We start from the raw sequence: 20,958 nt of genomic DNA on the forward strand, positions 1-20,958 counted from the left end.
GGAAAAGGGAGTCCCCAAAGGCAGCATGTCCCACTAGTGGGAAAAAAACCAACAGCAAACTAACAACCAACAGAAGCAACTTGTTCAGTGCTCTGCAGAGGACGAGCAGCATCTGGTCAATGCGGAGAGGGAGCGGGATGTCCTCACCGATGCTCTTCTGCAGAGAAGCCAACATGGCGAGCTCAGCAGCAAAGCCAGGAGCAGCTTCAGAAGCAAAGGGGCATTGGGGTGATGCTGCACCCCTTCATTTAACTCCACCTTTAAGCAATTACAGAGAGGGAGCCGGTGTTCAGATGTATGAGGAAAGCCTGCAGCAGCAGTGCTGCTATCGAACGACCAGAGCAACACGGAGCTAAGGGGATACAGGGGGAGCTGGCGTGAAGGCAGCTTCCTGCCCTGCTTAGGTCCAGTAGCACTAAAACCTACCTTGAATAATTACTTGTGCTCTAAGCCACCTCTGCTAGCTCAGCGCTTTCCCAGTCTTATCTAAACAGCTTTGAAGAAGGCCGTGGGTGGGTAAGGAGTCATTCTGCCTGGCCCCGAGGTGGCTGTGTCACACTAGGAGTGGACTGGCCTCCTTCTCACCTTCTCCACAGCCAGAGGCTTTCCTCTCGCACCGCATGCCTGCACAGCCTCAGCGTGGTGAGAAAAGCCAGGCTCCGAGTACCGCGCGGGGAGATGCTGACCAGGAGCGACCCAGAGCACCACCGCTCCGTTCCCATTCGCGCAACATTTTTGTATCTTGAACCTACCCCCCCGTGAAGGTCAGCGACGCCACTTCCATTTACAGGGGGATCAGACGTGCAGAGGGAGAACGAGGTTACCAGGCAGGGCTGTGGCAATCCCAGCCAGGCACATGTGATGGGGGACAAGATAGCCACCAGGCAGCACTGAGCTCCAGCCAGGCCTGGCTCAGGGGATGGTTACCACGGGCAGTCCTAGCTCTGGCACTACCTCCCACCCGCATTTTCTGAACCCCTCGGCTCACACTGTGACTTATGCCAGCTGCTGCACGAGGTGTGATTGCTCGGTTAGGTGTAATTAACCCGGGCTGCATTCCCGGAGGACCCATGCAGGAGAATGATGCCCTGCTGCAGAGTCGCTCCTGGGCCATGTGCGAGTTTAAACATAAAACCTGTCTCATAAAACAAGCCAGACCAATTAAACTGGCCCCCGCAGCAAGGGGTTCTTGCTTACTCACTATTTTACTGCTGCCCTAAAGAGCCCTTTCCACTGGAACTCAACTTTATTTGCCACCATTTTATTAACTCTGCAGATGAAACCCAGAAGAGACTGGGGAATACTGGGACAGCACAGCAAAGCCCTTATTCGCTCTGCCAGCGAAGTTTGGATATAGCTGCTTCTCCACCATCCTCCTTAGGACACCAAGATAGCTCAGAGCTTGAAACCTTTAAACACACTTTTTTTCCAGGCAACAGCTTGTGGAGGTAGAAAGCTGGTTTGTGACCAGCTCTGTGGCTCTGGCTGCAACCACATACCCTGACAGACACAGCCTAACGAGCCTGAGACTCTAGCTCAGGTGCAAGAGCCTTGGTGGGGTGGTGGGCAGCGCTCTGCCCCACAGCAAGCCCACGTGCTGCTGCTGCCTGCAAGAGCTGGAAGAGGGGGTCCAAGCTCTGTGCTCTTTGATGCTTTTCCATACCTTAATGATATGGAAAAGAGCAGGAGTTCATGGCCTGACCCTTCTCTACTGGAAAGCCTGTCACAATGCCAATTAGCAGGCTGCACGTGGGGGAAAGAAGAAATTGGGGCAGCAGTTTTTCTCCAAGGCCTATATTTATGCGCAGCCCCGGGAGCACTCACCCTGCAATCTCCACACCACTTTACTGGCAGCGGGGGAGTACCAAAACTCCCCACCTTGAATGGAAAGTGACGCCCGCACCCAGCAGGGACATGCCCAGAGTGCTCCCGCAGAGACACAGCTCTGGGAGGGCTCGCCAGGGCCTCAGCTTCGCCCCCACCTTCTCAGAGCAAGTCTCACACTCAGCCTTTTTGCTCGCAATCCCAAGGACTAAGCAGTCACATTCCACAGGAACCAGTGCTGAACTGGGACATCGGTATGTGCATAAATAAATATATTTATAATTTTATTTAAAAGGAATCAGGATACCTGCCTCTATGAACAAAGTGTGTTTCATACCTCTTGCCAACTTAAGCACGAACCCAGCAAGCCCAGGCAGAGACCTGTGTGCCCCAGCACTGTGGCATCTCAAGCAGGCACCTCTCATGCTTCTTTCATCTTTTTCTCTCACAGCCTCGAGGTTTTGATGAGCTCATCACTTAACTTTGGACCTTTCATCTCCAAGTTCACGCTAAGGCCACGGGCTGCTTTGACTGGGCTTTTCTCTGAATGAGTCTTTCTCTAGTGACTCACCTGTCCCTGTCTCTGGGAGCCCTCCCTGCTCCTCCCATCAAACGCTGCTTCTCACGGCGAGAGGGAAACAGTGACTTCCACTGGCTTTGGGTCAGGGAGGAGGAACCCCCTGTCACCTGCTGTTCTGCATTTGCAGGGTGGAGAGGAACACTTCCCCAAAGCCCTGCCAGTGTGCTCGCTACCCTGACAGGGCTAGCACAAGACCTGCAACAACTCCTTGATTTCATCTCTCTCCCTGTGCAGTCCAACTGTGGCCACCTCCAAAGCTTTCCTGAAAATGGTCCCTGTACCAACGTCAGGATGCCAGGGGAAGACAGGGCTCCCTGCACACTAACATCGCTGCCCTCTGCAGACAGCTTTGTTTCTTGGGACAGGGAATCAAATCTGGCTGGTCCCAGCTGGTTGCTTGGAAAGAGCCCACCAAGTAAGGCTTATACAACAATGAAACTATGTCAAAAAATAGATTTTGGCCCTTCCAGTTGAAAAGCGGGCATCACAGATATGGAAGTTATGAGCATATAGTGAAGGCATTAGTTATAAAAACAAACCAGCTGTCAAGAAGAAGAAGGGGTCCCTGCACACAGTAGTGCCTGAAGCTGAAAACAGCTGTTTTGGCTGTCATGAGTCAGCATGTGCAGACAGACTAAATCCACCTGGGAAGAGGCAACCTCACCAGAGGAAGCAGCCCACTGCTGCTTGGGGAGCATTCACACACCGCACCGCCAACCAAACTGGATTTGTTACCATGGAAGAAATCAACAGTGACTAACAACTAACTTCTCGTGGTGCAGCTAAGCGCAGAGATAGCAACGGTCCTGGAACAGCCAGCTCAGATCACCGAGAGGCCACGAGGAGTACGTCCTGACACCACACAGAACAGGGGCGGTCAGACAACTTCAGGAAAGGTTTGTCATGAAAAAGAGCCAGAAAAGAAGAAAGCAAGACCCAACCTCAAGAGACCGTGCACCGACCAAAAAGGGTTGAAAAGGGCGTCTCCCACCCCAGCAAAGAAACACTGGAACCGGGGTGTGCAGGAAAAGGGAGAGCCACAGTCCGGGCTGGGAAGCAGAGTTGCTGCGCTCGAACCCAGCATGGACCCATTTGGCTCACGGCAAGGAGTGCACAGAGCTCTGGCACCTGAGCATCAGTCCCAGCTGTGAAGGAGGCACCAAATAAGGGAAGGATTCTGGAGCAGCGACTCCTGGGGAAAAAGCATTTCAAGTTAAAAATTGTTACTTCAGGTTTGGAAGTAAATTTCAGGATCTGGTCTTTATCAAGCGAGGCAAACTTTCTTCAACATCAGCAAAGCATCTGTGGAGCAGAACGCAGTGTCAGAGTCAAAATAGGCTGCAAAAGACAAGTCCATTAATCAAGAGACCAGATGCAAAACTGCCTGTAACAAATGTGCTGTCTCCACTGGAGTGGAAGGGACTGGAGCACAGCGGGACGTTCTCCTGAGTCTAGGGGTCTCCTCAGTGACAAGGGGTTGGGATACAGACCACAGAGCCACACAGCTCTGCTCCAAAACACGTACCACACTCATCCCAAATATTTTCAGGGTTTCTTGGGCAGCCAGGCTTTTCCAGGCACAGCTTCCTTGCTGAGAACTGTGTGAAATAACATCCAGGCACCCGAACCATGCCATATTCTCACTTCCAGCTCAAGGGCTAGATACACCACATTAACTATTACAATTATTCCTTTCTTCCACAGGCAGCTCCTTCAGAGTTTTACCACCCAGTCCAACAGCAGCAGTGAGCCTGCTACCTCCCCTGGAGATGGCCTGAGCCTTTATCCCACGCCATCCCAAAGTTGCAAGGCACAGCTCTGGCTGGTGTCTTTCATGGCATATTCTCACGGAAATAACACCGAGCACTTGATAAGGAGCTTCCTGAAAATTCCAAGATGCTGCAGCGGGTTCAACTGGCAAGATACCAAGAGGAGGTTTTTACTGTTACAGGTGCAATCGCAACAAAGTGCTGGTGGAAAGTGTTTTGTGCAAATGGCTACCTATATAAAGGAGACGAGACGAAAGGCCTATTAAGGTTGTCTGGCATTTTTGCACTATTTACAAGGTACCCACAGAGCTGTGGGCAAATTCCAGCTGGGCTAATTACCATAATCATTCCTCTTCATATACCACCTGCAACCACAAATGGATACAGAGCTTGCCTTGGCTTCTTCTTGCCATGTGTTCTAATGCAGGTTTCTGTTTAGCAGTTGCAATGTCCTGCCCTGAAATGGATTAATTTCTGCAGCATTAGAAGCCATTCCAGTGAGAATCCTGATACTTAACATCAGACACTGCACTAACGTAAAATCCAATTTGCTATGACATGGAAGAAAGAGGGAACCCTGATATATTGTGGCCTTGAGGCATACAAAATTCATTTCCAGGCAAAGAGACTTTGAGACACTCCTGCAGCTTCCTGATCTTTTGGACTGCAGCAGCTACAGCTCCAGGACACATCTCACGGCTCTAAGAGTTGCAAGTCAGCAACCCAGCACGAGAAGAAGAGGCATTTAGGAAGCCCCCCAGCAAAACCAATGAGCTTTTGATTTTCCCCTTCATCACTACAGGGAGAAAGTGAGATGAGAAACATAAGCAAGAAAATTGTGCACTCTAGTAAGATAAAAATCAAGCAGTGGTAACTTCACTGGCTCCAAAACAAACACCTGAACTATAAATAAATTTAACATTATTTAATAACGAATTCACCAGGAGAACTTTCAATTTAAGGAAAAGAGGTCAAATAGAATATTTATATACATGTTATTTCCTTTTCAACCAAACTTTTATCTAAGTTCGGTTTCTATACATTAGAACATTCTTGAAAAAAATACTACCATTAAATAGATTAAAAAAATGTTTATGTAACCTCTTAAAAAGCAGTGGTCTTCAGGGACCCTGACCAAACTGGATGGAAAGAGGTTGGTAGAGACTCACTAGCAACGTTTTTAATCAACGAACTGAGAGCAAATTCTGCTGTCAAACTGCCTGTGCCACAAAGGCCAATGGAGCAGTAAGTAATGATGGCTACAGGGCATTCACACAAGGTTATTATAATCGCTTCAAAATCTGGGGTTTTCCAGCATCAAATGTCATGTTATGCATCTGGGATCATGTAAAATTATGTCTCCGGGAGACCGTGCCTGAGGCAGCTTCTCCAGAAAGGCTCTAGGGACTACAGCCGCCAAGTTCCCCATGCACTGTCCAGTAAAAAGGGTTAACGTGTCCCTTAGATGTACAAGCAGGGAGCAGGCACTGGACAGCACATTTACATCTATATACGGCACTGGCGGGGCTGACACTGAAATACTGCATCCAGTTCTAGTGCCCTTATTTTTAAAAGGATGCTGAAAAATTGGAAAGGGTCCAAAAAACAGCCATAAAAGTGATTCAAAGGCTAGAAATGATGTCTTGCAGTGAAAAACTTAAACAGCTCAATCTGTTTAGTGTATCAAAAAAGACTGGGAGGCAATTTGATTGCAGGGTGCGAAGTGCCTCCATGGTACTTAAGGGCTCTTTACACTCGCAGAATAGCAAAGCACAAGAACAAACTGGAAACATTCTCTCTGGAAATAAGGTGTAAGTGTTTCAGAACCAGTGCAATTATCACTGGAACAAACTCCCCAGGAAAAGGGTGGATTCTCAAGACTGGATATCTTTCTGGAAGTTTTGCTTTAGCCAAACACAAGTTATTTGGCTTCATACAGGAGTAGCAGGGTGAAATTTAAGGACCTGTGATATACAGGAGATCAGACTAGATGATCTAATGGTCCCTGCTGGCCATAAACTCTATGAATCTATGCAAACATGCCAGAGTCCTCAGCTGAGATATCAAGTTAACTTTCAACACAAAACTTTTCACAAATTGGCTCTGGTGCTGCAGGTCGTTTAGGATACAAGCTCAGCTCTTCAAGGCTGCATCTGATTAAGCACTGAAAGCGAGATGACCCAGGCAGAGCCGTTCTTCATCCAGCAGGTAAGGGAGAGGCCACGTGCTGTGCACTGAAGCAGCTCCAACCAGCAAAAAGCAGCTTATACTGTTTGCCAGGAGTAAACAGCATCCCCTTCCTGCAATAGAAAACTGACACTGGGAAACGTGTGATGAGCTCTGGTCAGAGATCTGTTAATGTAGCTCAGGGTGTTGTCAGCCTTCTTCTCTACTCCAGAGTAGATTACTTGTGGGGTTAAAGCACTAAGGAGGGAGATAATATGAGAAATTAAGAAGGATGAAGACTGAAGAGATCTAACCCTGAAAGGCTTAGGATGGAGTTAGGCCAACAGAGAAGACATTTGGACAACAGGCTGAGCAGAGACAGAGCCTTCCAGAAGGATGACAGCATTATCGCACGCAACCTTCACGCTCCCGCTCTCCCAGCCACGCTCACTGCCAGGGATAAGGGGAGCTGCTCACAGCCACCCTGTGCCCCGGGCTCCCACAACCTGGGGGTAGTTGTCCACCCTGTTGTATTCCTGGAGTATTTCTGGGGCCTTTGCTTCTACCTGGGCAGTATAACACAGGGCATGAAGGCATCTCCCTCTCCACTTTGAATTATGCAGCAATGAAACCTTCTGGGGAGGAAGAGTAGAGCCAAGGACAGAGGAAATGACACAGATTCCAGCAGGTTCCACTCCCTGATCCTCCGGAAGGAAGTTTCTTTCCTAATACCCACCTCCACAGTGGATACGAAGCCCATCTGGAAATGGCTCATTCAATACTGAAGAGAAATAAACACTCCCCATGGCAGAATTAAGAGGTTTGGCTGTGGAATATGAGGTGCCCATCCCAAAGTGTACAACAGACAGCAGAAAAAGTTGGCCTGGGCCAACTTCAGACAAAGATCACGGTTAGACTAAGGAAAAAAAGAAAAGCTCAAGAGAAATCACTGTATACAGCCTTTACCCTGCTCTGGGAAATTTCCCAACCTTGCCATTAGGCATTTTACTTCCTTTACCAGTAATGCCAATTCTGGCAGTGCTCTTGTCTGAAGTGCAAAGTCTCCCTCCCAACAGCACTCTGCAGTGCCTGGATCATCAAATCTGCTGCCACGAGAAAGGACTAATGTGCAGCAGCAGGAGGGGGTTTGGTTACACACAAATCCCTGGCTGATCAGCACCAGCAGGAGAGGAAATGAGGAAAGAGTGACTGACAGGGAAAGGCGGTTTCTGGATGATTGTACTTGGTTTTAGAGTATGAGAAGCTTGTTGGAACTTGAAGTCTCGCTCCCCTCACCACAGCCTCTCTGAGCACTGGGATACAGCAGAGCCCCTCACACAGGCATAACTCATTGATGTCCTTGTAGTGCTCCCACCTCTAATCCACCACGATACTTCTACACACATTAGCACCAGATGCCTGGTACCGGAAGGAGAACATGTCGGTGTCTCTCCCATTCAAGTAACATTAGTCCCTGCCTTGTTCTTCGCAGTAAAATAAAACCACCAACGTGGTCTAAAAAGAAAAGGAAAAAAACAAGATCAACACCAACTTCTGGAAACTCTTACCGATAGCTTAGGCTTCACTTTCTGGGTAGCGACAAAAGGTCAAGCTGTGCTGGAAAGCAACATGTGGGTTCTACACGACACGCGTGCAGAGGCTAAATCGGTAAGCAGGCTCTGCGAGCTCTGCCGAGCTCTGGGAGCTTCAGCGGAGCAGCACTGAGCATCCACGGAAGATGACGAGCCTGGGCAAGGTGCAACAGCGTTTCTGGTTGGTTCACTAACGCAGGAACTGCAGCCAAGGTTTTTACTAGCAATTTAAAATAAAAAAACAGAGTTTGTAAAAAAAAGTTAAATGCAAGCAGGGAGGGTGCACAACTGGCAAGCAAAAAAAGCCAGTGCTAAGCTGCATGGCTGAATGTCACGTCTCAAACCCAGAGAGGCTAGGAGTGTGGTTTTAGTGTTTAACCAGTTTCAACTGCAGCCTGGCACTCTTTTACTTCCTCCGCAGAGAAGTCTTCTCACTGCTAGGGGAAAGAAACCAACCTTACCACGCGAAACAAAACGGCTAGAGTAAAAATAAAGTCCCAAGGTGGTTTGGTGACTGAGGTCATATTAGGAGGTGGAGAGGTTGCAGGCTGGGGAAAGCACTCAGAAATACTCATGCTGCCAACCAAGAAAGAGATTACAGAACATGAGGCAGGGCAGAGAATTAGCATGAGTCCAGCAGTAAAGACGCTGAGAAGTCTCTTTCACACGCCACCAGCACCCCCGTGCTCAAAACAGTTTGTAAACTGTTTCCTAAACACAAAGGAAAAAAACCCCAGACCTAGTCCTGACCTCCACAAATGAGTAACCAAACCCAACAGCTTCCTGCAAACTTGTGGGGGTGACGGAAGGAGGTTGCCTGGGCAGGACAGAGGGAACTCCAGGTTTCTCCCTCTCAAGTCCTGCTTTGGGTACAAAAATTAAGGATGCAACATCTCTTGCTGCTTTTTCATGTGGGTGGTGGATAAAGGACAGAAATAAGGAAGGGCAGCCTTTAGCTGATTGCTAGTGCCTAGCATTCCTGCCCCGGACAGCTTCTCTGCTCGTTTTTGTGCCGCAGGGGAGGCTCGGCAGAGGCTCGCAGTACTGCAGAGGTGTGGATCAAATACAGCAACAAGGAGCAGGCTGGAGAGGAAGCACTGCCTTCCCTTGACAGCAAGGGCAGACCATAATGCAACAGACCACAGATGGGATCACTCACATCAAATACTAGAGAGCACCTAACCGTAGCAGAGACAAACTTCCTGACTTAACACAAGTCACCTTCCCGCGACAAGGCGCTGACGGGCAGCCTGACCCAAGGCCTTGCTGTAAGATCTCGTGTATATCCTGCTATGGGCTCATGCGCTGAGAAAAAATGAGGGGACGCTCCCTTGTGTGTCCTCCCTTTGGGGACACACCTACGCCACCGCTCTGGTGCAGCTCAGATGTTTAACAGGTGTGAGAAATGGTTTCAGCAGACAGCCCGCTGGGCATCGCCAGGCACTGCTGGTCTGCTGGTTTCAGTTCCCTCCACTCCCTGCACAGGCAGACAGTATTGTATCAACCACTATAGGCCTGCGCCCACTACGTATAAAGGTGGGTTAAAAAAAGCCCCGAAAGCATGCAAGACTCAGCAGGGGCTTCCAAGGCATCGTGTGCAGCCTGCAGGTTTACCCTTTTGGGGAGTCGTGTCCTGGCAGTGGGGGAAAGGCAGGCATGCCTGCGCTTTCATGCTGCCCATCTAAACCAGAGGCACAGGCCCAGTTGTCTGGACTTAGTTTCCAGATCAGAGGCTCCTAGAAAGGGGCCATTCTGAGCATTCTGCCCACCAGACACCATGGAGGTAGCAAATGAGGGAGCCCTGTACTTCAGCCAGCAGAGATTATTCAGAAAAGCCTGTATGGAAGAGAGAAAATAAAAAAAAAAAAAATCAATCTTTCACTGGCCTGAGAAAAACCACCCAGCCATGCTGGCAGTGAGGAGAAATGCTCCTACCACCTGGCAGCAGACACCCCAGAAACAACGAGTTCCCCAAGCAGTCTCTTATCCATGCATCTGTACGGAAGAACCACCATCATTACAGCAATACATCATTTCCACTTTTGCCTGCCACTTATTTCTAGTCATGTGTAATGGAAGAGAGTTACAAGGTGAGAAAAGAGCTGAGAGTGAAGGGAGCTGCTCTTAGTAAACAAGAGTGCCTCTGTGGTGTATTTGCACAAGCAAAGTTGGGCCATGCTCACAGACACCCAGCTCATACCAAACAGCCTTTTAACAACCCAGACGCTCCTGGAGTGACACCAAGGCAACCCCAACTCTGAACACAGGTCACTACCACTCCCGTGTGTGACTGGTCCAAGCAAAGCACAGGCAATGGATGGAGCAAAATGGCCAGGAAACCCCCACCAAAACTGCTGCCAGACTTAACTTGAGGTTTTATCCCACTGCTCCCTAGAAGCACTCCTCTCCAGATGAAGAGCCCAAGAGACAGCTCCCTCAGACAAGAAAAACTACATTGACCAAAACCAGCCAGAAGGAGCCAGCCCAGACACCTGAGTGGCTGCTACCCAAGAGGAACAAGTGCACAGAGCAGAAACAAACACCACCAAGGAAAAATGGATGTGAAACATGCAGGAGCTGACTAGGACAGTGACCCTTTTCACTAAGGACACATGGCCTCTGCTGAGGCAGAGACATGAGCAGCCCCAAGGACTCCTCAGTGCTCCTGAATGCACAGGCATTCCCAGAAGTGCCTCCTCCAGTCCTGGACTGCAACTGGGCTGCAGAAGTGTAAGTGGACGCAGCATCATGGTGCATAGGTGAGGCAGGCAAAGTCAGAAATAAAACTAAGCGGGCAAGAACAGAGAAAGACAGAAGTTGAAAATCCTTAGAGATGCCTCATCTCAGAAAGAAACAAATCACAGTAAGTTGTGAAGATAGCCCCAACCAGGCATTGCTGGGTAAGTTCCCAGTTAGCTGAATCCTGACCTAAAGGGAAAAAAGCAGCACAGCTTTCACAGCCTCCGCTGCTTTGAGAAGACGGTGCCCTCCTCCAGCTGCAGAGGAACATTTCCCTGCGTGCTTGGCACTCATCTGATTTTCTAGGACTTGGGAGATGGAAGGAGATGAAAGGGTCCAAGAGACACCAGCACTACTCATCTGAAAGAAAATACAAACAATCACCCAAAGATACACATGCTTACAGCTCCGACATCGTTGCTCTGTCCCCTGGTACTCTCACCCATTATCAGCACAGAGTGGCACCTGTATGTATAATAAGCTTCCAAGACAAGTACAGCAGGTAACAAAGAAGAAACACAAAAGTAAGCAGCCCTCTATATTCAGCCTATTGAGAGAACTTTGACCTCCTTTTTTCTTTTTGGTAGACCTCCTGGTGATAATTACTGCTCGCTTGTGGAAACCCTGATGCACTGTCCGTACTCCCTGCTGCTGAGAAGAAAGCCTGTGCAAAGAAATGGAAGTTAAAACATGCTCTGAACTTCAGAGCTAATGATTCCACCACAATTTCTCTGCTACTGCAAAGGGGTTGTTGCTCCACGGGCACCCAGCACCAGGCAAATGCAAAACCTCTGTCCCTAACCAGCAGGCTGGGGGGAAATGGGAAAGTTCCTGCAGTTGACACACAGGGCTGAGACAACAGATCTTGACTCTGGCCTTAGCCTTCCTAAGAGCTTTTGGGTGGCCCTACCAAACTTTTGATGGCTCTACAAGATTGACCTCTCACAAAGAGGCTAGGAGACTTAATTCTTTAATGAAGCTAAAATATTCAGACATCTGGAGAGAAGTATTATTCAATTACTGCCTTGCCAAGGGAAAACCTCTCTTCCCTAATCTTAGCTGCAGCTATGGAGTAATCTTTATTAGTGCATGCATGCTGCGTGGTAACACAAGGAAATATCTACTGCAGAGCACAGGCAGCAGGCAATAGCAACTGTGGGAACCTTAACTCAGCATTTCCTGACAGGAGTGATTAAAATCTCAAACTCAGTGTAATATTAACACTTTCTCAAGAGACTGACAGCCCATTTGCCCTGTTTACTTTACCAATTCACAGTCTACTCAGTAAGCTGCATACAGTACTATCAGATTTTACATCAATACAGACCCACTGCAAATGAAACCAGTGGCAGAGGAGAACGGCAGAGACTCAGCTCTTCAGCTCCCTTTGTCCTATCCAGTTGTTTTTAAAAAAGCAACACAACTGCTCCTCAGTTCAGCCTCCTTTTTTGCATTTCTGATTGGAATCCCACACGAAGTGGCCTGATATTGTCAGGTAAGCAGGGCACTGCATCAGCCTGGTCTCTCTGGCCACCACACACCTAGAACATGCAACGTACAAGAGACCACAGAGAGCAGCCATTCACAGAATGAAACCCCTAAAGGCTGCAGGCATTAACGGACAAAACCCTACACACATAACAGCCAGGCTGCAACTCAAACACTTCTTCAGCTTGCTCTGAAACAGTCCCAAGCCCTCCATGCCAGTTACTGAGGAAGGGGCCAAACAGAGATGTATGCCCCTTGGTGCAGACAGATGGTACGTTCTTCCAGTTCTGCATCTTCCTAGAAAAGATAATGTAGCAAACTGTGAAGGAAAGCAGCTGTGCCAAGCCTCTACCTAAACACACAGTGCCAAGGCAAATCTCCAGCTCTGCACGCCACCTTCCCTTGTCACAGCAAAAGCTGCAGTGTGAGCTGGCTTTCTGCAGACTTGCCATCACGCTTTACTAACTCTATTCAGTTGGCTCCTAACCCTGAAATAAAGTAATGATGTTTGTGTCTTTGTATAGGGCTGCATAAGGAAAAATAAAGTCAGCACTGAGAAGAGGCACACAAGCATGTGCTGAGCAGACTCTGCTCGCTGACGGGGACAGCGCGCACATCAGCAGGTCCTGGGAGAATAATCATGCAGCATCTCCCTGCCAAATGTGCCACGTGACAGGACTGGCACCTAACTGCCTGCACAAGGAAGAAAGTAACCATTGAGGACAGAAAACATTCCAAATCAATTTCTTGTCACCTGTGAAACAGCCAGCATCTCCACAGCAAAACCACCAGTCGCCCTTGGCTTGGGCTGGGTTTGAAGCAACAGCCTCTGCCTGAAGGGTGCGAGGAGCCTCTCTCCCACACTTCTGCCCAGTACACATCCAGAGCTGTTGGGCTTTATACTTGCAGTGCTGTATCTGCTTCTGGAAGCTGAACAATTTCCCATTCTACCCTGTAAAATTCCCTTCTCTGGCCCAGAAACAGCTGCCATAAAGACTGATGCCTGAGGAGCTACCTGCGGAGCACAGCTGTCAGTACAAACGAAGGAACACGGCTTGCCTCAGCCTTTTCAAGGGCTAAAGCTGGCAAGGAAGGGACCAAGGAGGCGATGATACATTTCGACTCATTTCCTCAAAATGACACGTAAGCACTGGCACACATCCCCTGGGAGAAGAGCTGGGGGATGTGGGGCAGAGGTGCTGCCAGGATGAGGGCTGCTGCCTGCCCCTGGCGCAGGCAGGGACCTTCCGAGGCCAAACAGTGCCACACAGTGGCAACACACAGGCTGCTCCGCTCCTTTCCAGAGAAGGAGCTGCAAATCATGGAGAGATGCCGTGAGGAAGAGGGTAAAAGGCTACAGCTTCAAGGAGCAAGGAGACCAGAGCTTCCCGAAGAGCTGCCCTCTCTATCCAGCCCACAGCTTCACAGCTCGGGAGCTTTGGCAGTGACACAGACTTAAGGTTTCCTTTTCATCTGGTTATTTTTAATCCGGATCAGTTCAGTGACACGGCCACAGCACAGCCCCGTAAGCAGTTGTGCCAACACAAGTGGAGAGCTGCACTGCAGCAGGCACAGGCAGCCCGAGTCCAAATATCTTGGCTGCCAAAGCCAGCAGTACTTGACCTGCACCCTCAGCTCCCCCTGCCCTTTTGCCATTATATTTCTGATCGTGCGGCCTCTCCACGATCAGAAAGCTCGTGCTTTCTACGAGCCAACATTTCAAACAGATGAAGAAATCAAGACTAATGGTAGTAATCAGACACACAATCTGTAGAGGCATTGCCAGCAACCTGCACTTCAGAGAGCACAGCCCCCCATCGAACAGACCAAGGGCAAGCTCTAGCAAACAGCGCTGCACTATAAACAACAAGACATCACTGCCTCCCGCTTTGCTAGCGGTTACGCTACCTCACATGGAAGCGCTGCAAAAGAGAAACCCCTAGTGCCTCAAAAACACTCACAGCATCTTATGTCAAAGCATCTTCATCAATGATTTATGGAGAGGCTAAGGCTTGGCACGTTCCTTTCAATGATGCTGAGGAAGCAAAGGTCTCCAGAAGAGAAGCCGAGGAGAAGGAAAACAACCAAGGGCAGTAACGTCTTAAAAATGCTGCAGCTATGTGCCAGAGCTTATCTTTCAAAGCTTCAAGACTTCGCCCCAGTTCCACCCAGCTGAAGTCACAAACTAGTTACAAAAGTGCAATCGTATCTGAGGAGCTCTGGGCCCCGCAGTACGCGGAGAAGGTCTTCCCAGTTCTGCTAAACTCACATCCTTAACAGCCATTTTAGGACAGGCAGCCCAGAGCTCCCTGGCAAGTTCTCTTGCAAGCCGCATGTGCCAAAGCAGTGCGAGGATTCCTGGAGGATGAGCTCCCAACCACCGCTGCCTTCGCCTGCATTCCTGTGCCTGACAAACAGAGTTCACTCGAGCTCCTCTTGCAAGGTACACAGCTCAAACAGACTGACGAGAGATACCCTTAGTCAATTATTTTTCTGTCCTTGCAAAAGAAAGGCACTAGTCTGGCCTCTCAGCAGAACGAGTAATGCAAATATAACACCTATACTAGAAATTGAAACCACTGTTTTCACATTCCCAGTGCAAACTTCGGATCATCTGGCACTGGGACAAGTGACCCACTTCCAGAACAAGCCTCAGAACCTACAGGGTCACTATTAACCCTGGTCTTCAGCATCTGACCTCATTTCCCACCGGCAACCTCACCCAAGTTAGAGCCCTCAGCAGAGGCATTTTACAGCATCTTCTGTTTGTGCCTCTCCTACTCCACATCAGCCACGCCAGCACATGCTGCCAAGAAATGGATGGTAACAACATGCCTTAAACATGAGAGGCACAAGGTCACCAGCTCCTCAGCCTGACCCAGGCACAGCTCCCATAGGGGAAGCCAAAACACTGGAAAATTTAGCAACAGGAAAGCAAAACAGATCCAGTGTCATTCCACTGCATTCCAAACACATGACACCAAAGCCAACTGCTGCCTCCTGCAGTACTCACGTCGCTGGGGCTGAGGTTCCCAAGACCGTTGTCCTGCTCAGAATCCCTGCCGGACTCGTGGCCCTGGGAGGAGCGGGGGTGGGAGGGATGGATCCAGATCTCCAGCCGCGTGGCATCATCTCCAACTTGTCGCAATGTGGACTTCTTGCCCTTCCCCCAGCGGCTGGGGCTCAGATCCAGCACCTGATGTTTCCTCTGCTCCATCTGCTCAGCCTGGGCAGACAGGACAGATTTGGATCACCCAGGGAATCAAAGTTCAGGAAAAGTGCGTAATTCCGTTTATATGGAGAAATTAGCCCTCCTCCCTGCTTCAGAACCACAGTAACTCATTGACAGGTCCAGAATTTGGTTTCTGAGACTACATGACAGTGCAGGGGAGAGGTTTTCAACTCCAACTGCCCTGCAACAAGAAAAGCTGTGTCCAGTCCTAGCCAATGTGCTCTATCTTTGACTTGGGGTGACCCTCTGGGGCACAAAGGGACTGCAGCCTCTTCTTGTCCACCTCCATAGGTGTGGGGAACCTATGAGATAAGGTAGTGATCATGCTGGATGCCAAGGCCATGCTGCAAACCACAGCAACCTGCAGTCCTTGCTCAGCTTGGCTGTTTTACAGTTTGTGACCCAGAAACAAGGGATTCACTAGCCCAAACAACCCCAAAAGCACTCTGAGGAGAGGCAGGATGGACACCATCATTCTGAAGGTTGCCCCTCTCATCTGACTCCCAACACGGAATTTCCTAGAAGCAGGTAAGCGGTGATTCCAAGTCCAAAAGCCACCATCACCCTCCTCTCTGGATCACAGCTCTCCAGCACAGGACAGTTAGCACAGGCAGCTGCAGCATCCCACAGCCCAGCTCCAAGACTCACCTTGCGTTTTGTCTCTTCAAACAGACTCATGAGGCTCTCCTTGGCTGTGAGGATGGGGTTGCTAGCAGCCAGACTGCGCATGTAATAGTAGACAGCATCCAGCTTTCTCCTCTGCAAAAACACAACCAGACTCAGAGCTGCCACTCGCTCTGGGGCATTCAAAGCCAAGCTCCCACATACTTTGTCTTCCCTGTCCCTCAGTACACACACCCTCGCTCTTCACGCTGCCTGGGACAGACAGACTTGCTGACAAACACTGTGATAAGTAGGACCTTGAACTCTTTACCCATATCCACAGCTACCTACAATGACCAGCACAAAGCACAAGCCCATTGCCAGGGTTAGGGAGTGCAGATGACACCACAGCCTGAGGACTCGCCTACTCTAAGTCCCGAGGCTTCTACAGAAGCCATCAACCCGGAGGCTCACACAGAACAGTCTCTCACCAGACACTATTGAATTCCTGACAATTCAAGAAATAACTCTTTTCAACATTACAATGAATATGGAAACAACTCCACATGAGTTTTACAAAGAGCAAAGAGGCCCAGGAAAACTGGAGGGTTTGCCAGACTCCTGCCAGTGCTGGGGGCAGGACTCCCCCCTCATTTCAGCCTGCTGCTGGGCTAATCCCCTCACACTTGAGCAACTTCTCAGCATCTTTTCTCCCACAGGGAATACTGTGATAAGGCACCTTCGAAGCCTTTATGCTACCAAGACACACAGCCATTTAGCATTTTGCACACAAACCTCCATGAAGGGCGGGACACTTTGCTGCTGTAAGACCCACACAGGGAGTCAGACAGGTCATTCCCAGCCATGAAGGAATCATGCTTCTGAACCGTGCAGTTCTGAACTGCTCTGCTTTAAACCAGCATCTTTCAGTGTTGGCAGATCCCTACAGATCCCTCTGTCCCAACCTGATGTTTCCATTATCTGCTGTCACATTTTCCTTAACTAAGTTTTCCTGCTGGAGTAGCCAGCAAAACAGAAACCTAAGGAAGTTGCTTAGACCAGTGCCCACAGGTTCAATGAAGACACGGCAAACGGAAACAGCATCCTCATGACAGCACAGCCTTGAGCACAAAAATCTCATGCAAAATTTTAAATACAACCCACTTTTAAAACATTCACACTCTCAACAGCCCACAGAACAGTCCCCAAAATGCCGACAGCCTGAGGGAGTAGCATGTATCTAACAAAGCTGCCTGAAGCCACAGCAGCTGGAATCCACACAGCACATCCTGCTTCAGCTTTTTTCTTTTTTTTTGAAAAAATTCATCTGGGACCACTGCCCTAAACAATGCCTTTCTCCACCAGATGGAAGCTCACAGCCATCCCAGAGGCTCTCCCTACACTTGCTACATCCTCGATGAGCATCTTACCGTGTAGATGGCCAGAAGCGCCAGCTGGTTGTACGGGCGGCCGTTTTTGGGAGCAATTTGCTGAGCCTTCAGGTACCAGCTGAGGAAGGGAAGAACCAGAGAGAAAGATTTACTGAAAGGACATCAGGTTGCCTTCCTTGCTGTTAAGGGTGCAGAATTCCCCTCGCAGCGCAGCGTTGGCAGTCCTGCGGGGAACAGGCCCTTTGCACAAGTGCCCTCTGCCTGCAAGAGCGCGCACAGGCAGCGAGCCTGCGCCTGGCCTGGAGAGACAGTTGGGGCACAGGACAAGAGACAGGGCAGATACAGCTGCAGAAAGAAATGTTCTTGGCTCAGCTGGAAGAGAAGTGTTTAGTCAGAGCCAGCAGGTGCTGTCCCCTGTGCAGCCTCAAGCACAGAGAACAGGCTATTCAAGGAACGTTTCTTTCTTAGTCCCCTTTTTAGCTCCAGAGCAGCTGGGACCAAACCCTCCACGTTCCTTAGCTCGTTCCCCATATATTTTCAAGATACCTAATCATCCCAAGAGGTATCCATTCAGTGGCAGTCCATTCATCCCTCCAATTCTCCTCTCTATTTTCCCTTAATTGTGTTATCCCCTCTCCAGCTTTCATCAGGCCACACGGATCCATCAACAGTGTTCAGACACATCATGAACCTGCTATGTTCCCCCCAGCCTCCCTGAGATATCAGCAAACTCCACAATGTCCACAGACCCCAAAATCGGTAGTTTTCCCTGCCCTGTTCTCCAAATCTCCATAGATTTTAGTGCTCCATACCCCATGCTGGGCTCACTTGCCCCCCACCCCACCCTCAAGTCTTTGCTCCAGAAAAAACATCAGAAAAACAGGAGTGACAGGAAACAACAAGTACCAGTAACTCCTGATGCAGTCAGAACATATGGACACATATGGGAACCTCTCCTAGCTGAAAAGCTACCACAAAATACAACAGCCATTCTGCCAGCCTCAACAGCATAAACCCTCCCTGCTGCAGGATCAGCACAGGACAACTTCCACACTAGACAGCTGGAGGACGACTAGATCTGCTGGCTTGCTTTCCAGGACAGCAAAACAGTCTAGAGATCTTTCAGCTTCACAGGACTGCAGTACAATAAAGAGGAGGGGAAAGATTTCTTTGGCTAGAGGCAAATTTAAGCATGAAATGAGATACATCCCTTGTAGACAGAGGAAAAGCTGAACTCAGCGCTGCAGTGAAGAACACAATACCTGCGTGCCTTTCCGTAGTTTGTGGTGTCGTTTGCTTGTTCTCTGTATCGGCAAATGTCCCCTTGACAAATCATACACCTCTGGGCACTGATCAGTGCATACTTCACCTGGAAAGAAGCATTCAGAACATCATGTGGGACCTGCACAGCCCTGGCTCACCTGCAGACCCAGCGAGCACACAGGGACTGCATAGATCTAAGAGGAGGTCGCTGACACACTGAAGGTCTTACAAAAGGGCAGCAGAATGAAATGACAAGGCTTCATGGCACTGGTTCAGCATTCGTAGGGGCAAGCCAATCCCCTAAACACCTCCTCTCTTACAACAACGTCCCATCTCTCTCCAGAGGAGAGTTGTTCAGTCCGTGACCAATTTGAGGACAGCTGTTAGACAAACACATCTCTGGGAATGGAGACTAAAAGATGCTTTCCCAGCTGTCCCTTGCAGCTGCTCACAGCTCAGGGCAACACGCTGTCAGGTATCAGGGAGGGAGTGCAACTGTTAGCTTTTCTTGTTCATTATTCTGGATTCCATGGACTGAAATAAGAGATGTTCAATATCTAAGGCAAAGCCAGGGCACTTTTGGACACTTCTTTTCTTTTATTAGCCCTGGTCACAGAGCTGGTTCTTTGCAAAGGAAGCTAAGAAATGTTAATGCACCAGAATTGGTTCAACAAGTTCTCTAGCAGCTCAGAAAGAGTCCCTACAAACGTACTGACATCTGTTCAGAGTACAGCTGCCTACCTCTTGGCAAGGGCAGCACGCTGAGTTCAGCATGTGCCATACGATTCACAGGATGAGAAGTCTCCAGGAGAAAGCCAACCTACCATTTTCCTCAGAGGCTTACTGCGGATGGCCATCCCGTCCATATAGTCCTCTAGCTTGAACTGGTACGACACCTGCAGCTTTTGGAGTAGGCCATCAAAAAAAGAAGTGCCCTGCAAAACACACACACACTTGGATGTTACAATCTTTCTGACGGCAAGCACAAAATCACCACGCCATCACTGACACATGTAAGAAAGAAGGTCCCTCTCCCTCAGGTTTGGGCTGTTTCTCTTCAGAAAACAACAAGGAAGTCAGGGGATCTCCAGCCTCAGAGGTTTTCAAGACTGAGCTAGACAAAACCAAGACTGACCTGATCTAGCATTTGAGAAGTCCTGCTTGGAGCAGGAGGTTGGACTAAAGCCCTCCAGCAGTCCCTTCCCACCAACCTAATTCTATAAAACACATCCTCTCGGATCTGTCAGCCTAGCTTCTACAAAGAGTAAACTGAGCTGCAGTTTAACGGAATGAATTCTAAGCAAATTTGATAAAGATGGCACAAACACCTCCAAGAATGCTTCTGTTTATTTCCATTTCAGGGCATTTATTTCATTTTAGCTTAAATCAACTTCTAATTAACATAAACCACACCAAAACAAGCCTGGTTTAAATTATAACAAATGCCCACCTGGACCTACACCTGCAACACTAAACCATAAACTGTCTGAGCATTCTCCTTGCACAAGGATGGCCTAAGGCACACAGAGATACGAACAGGATCAAGAAGGCTAGCTGGCCAGTTACACCATCCCATTCTAAACATCGGCCAATCCTGCCCAAAGGTTTAAGGAGTTTGGGGATGTTTTTCTCTTCTTACCTCATCTAGAAGCTGGAGCAGTTTGTTCCGAATTTCTTGGGCATTTTCCCCCTGAGGGTCCTTGAGGAGCTGTCGGAATTTCTCAATCACCTGGTAAAACGCATTTTTCCACAGCAACTGGTCCACATTCTGGGTATCAGAGAACTCAATATCCATCAGGATGCACCATTCATACAGCTGCAGCATCTCCACCCTACAGCAAAACACAATTTGTGGTCAATACAACAGCAACTGCCCAGCCTGGGCCTGAGCTGCCAGGAAACATGTGCTGAGCCACCCGCTGCTTTCATCCAGCAAGCACGAGATGTCAGCAGTTCAGCTGGCTCACACGCTATGGCAAATTGATGCTTCCACACACGTCCCAGAGGGAGATGGGAGCTGTTGCAATCAAACACCCTTCCTGCTCCAAGAGGGCAAATCTGAAAGGACCCTCTCCCTTGCATCAGAACGGATCAGGGTCTGGCAAAGAGCAAGGAGCTCTGCTACAGTTCTGCCACCGGGAACAGCAAGGCACAAGCACCTCCTGATACTAACACAGAGAAAGTGTGCAGTGCCAGGCTCTGTTCCTGAGCACAGAGTCTGGCTACTACAGGCTAAAGAACCAGAGGGCACGAGACGTCTTGCCATTACAATGATGCCCACCTCCCTTCTATCCAACCAAAATACACAGCA

At 49.2% G+C, this 20,958-nt stretch overlaps 1 protein-coding gene across 4 annotated transcripts in view; it reads right to left on the minus strand.

Moving 5' to 3' along the window:
• Window positions 1-20,958, minus strand: part of SMG6 (SMG6 nonsense mediated mRNA decay factor) — a 115,622-nt gene that overhangs the window by 89,273 nt on the left and 5,391 nt on the right. For all 4 annotated transcript variants that reach the window (XM_074845656.1, XM_074845655.1, XM_074845654.1 and 1 more), the window contains exons 3-8: window positions 20,287-20,479; window positions 19,472-19,582; window positions 18,647-18,753; window positions 17,424-17,502; window positions 16,039-16,149; window positions 15,172-15,384 (exon numbers count right to left, since the gene is read on the minus strand). In XM_074845656.1, the coding sequence (XP_074701757.1) occupies window positions 15,172-15,384; window positions 16,039-16,149; window positions 17,424-17,502; window positions 18,647-18,753; window positions 19,472-19,582; window positions 20,287-20,479 (814 nt within the window). The remainder of the gene's footprint in view (window positions 1-15,171; window positions 15,385-16,038; window positions 16,150-17,423; window positions 17,503-18,646; window positions 18,754-19,471; window positions 19,583-20,286; window positions 20,480-20,958) is intronic.

This window comes from Strix aluco, chromosome 19, assembly GCF_031877795.1.
Source record: "Strix aluco isolate bStrAlu1 chromosome 19, bStrAlu1.hap1, whole genome shotgun sequence".
Classification (NCBI taxonomy): Eukaryota; Metazoa; Chordata; class Aves; order Strigiformes; family Strigidae; genus Strix; species Strix aluco.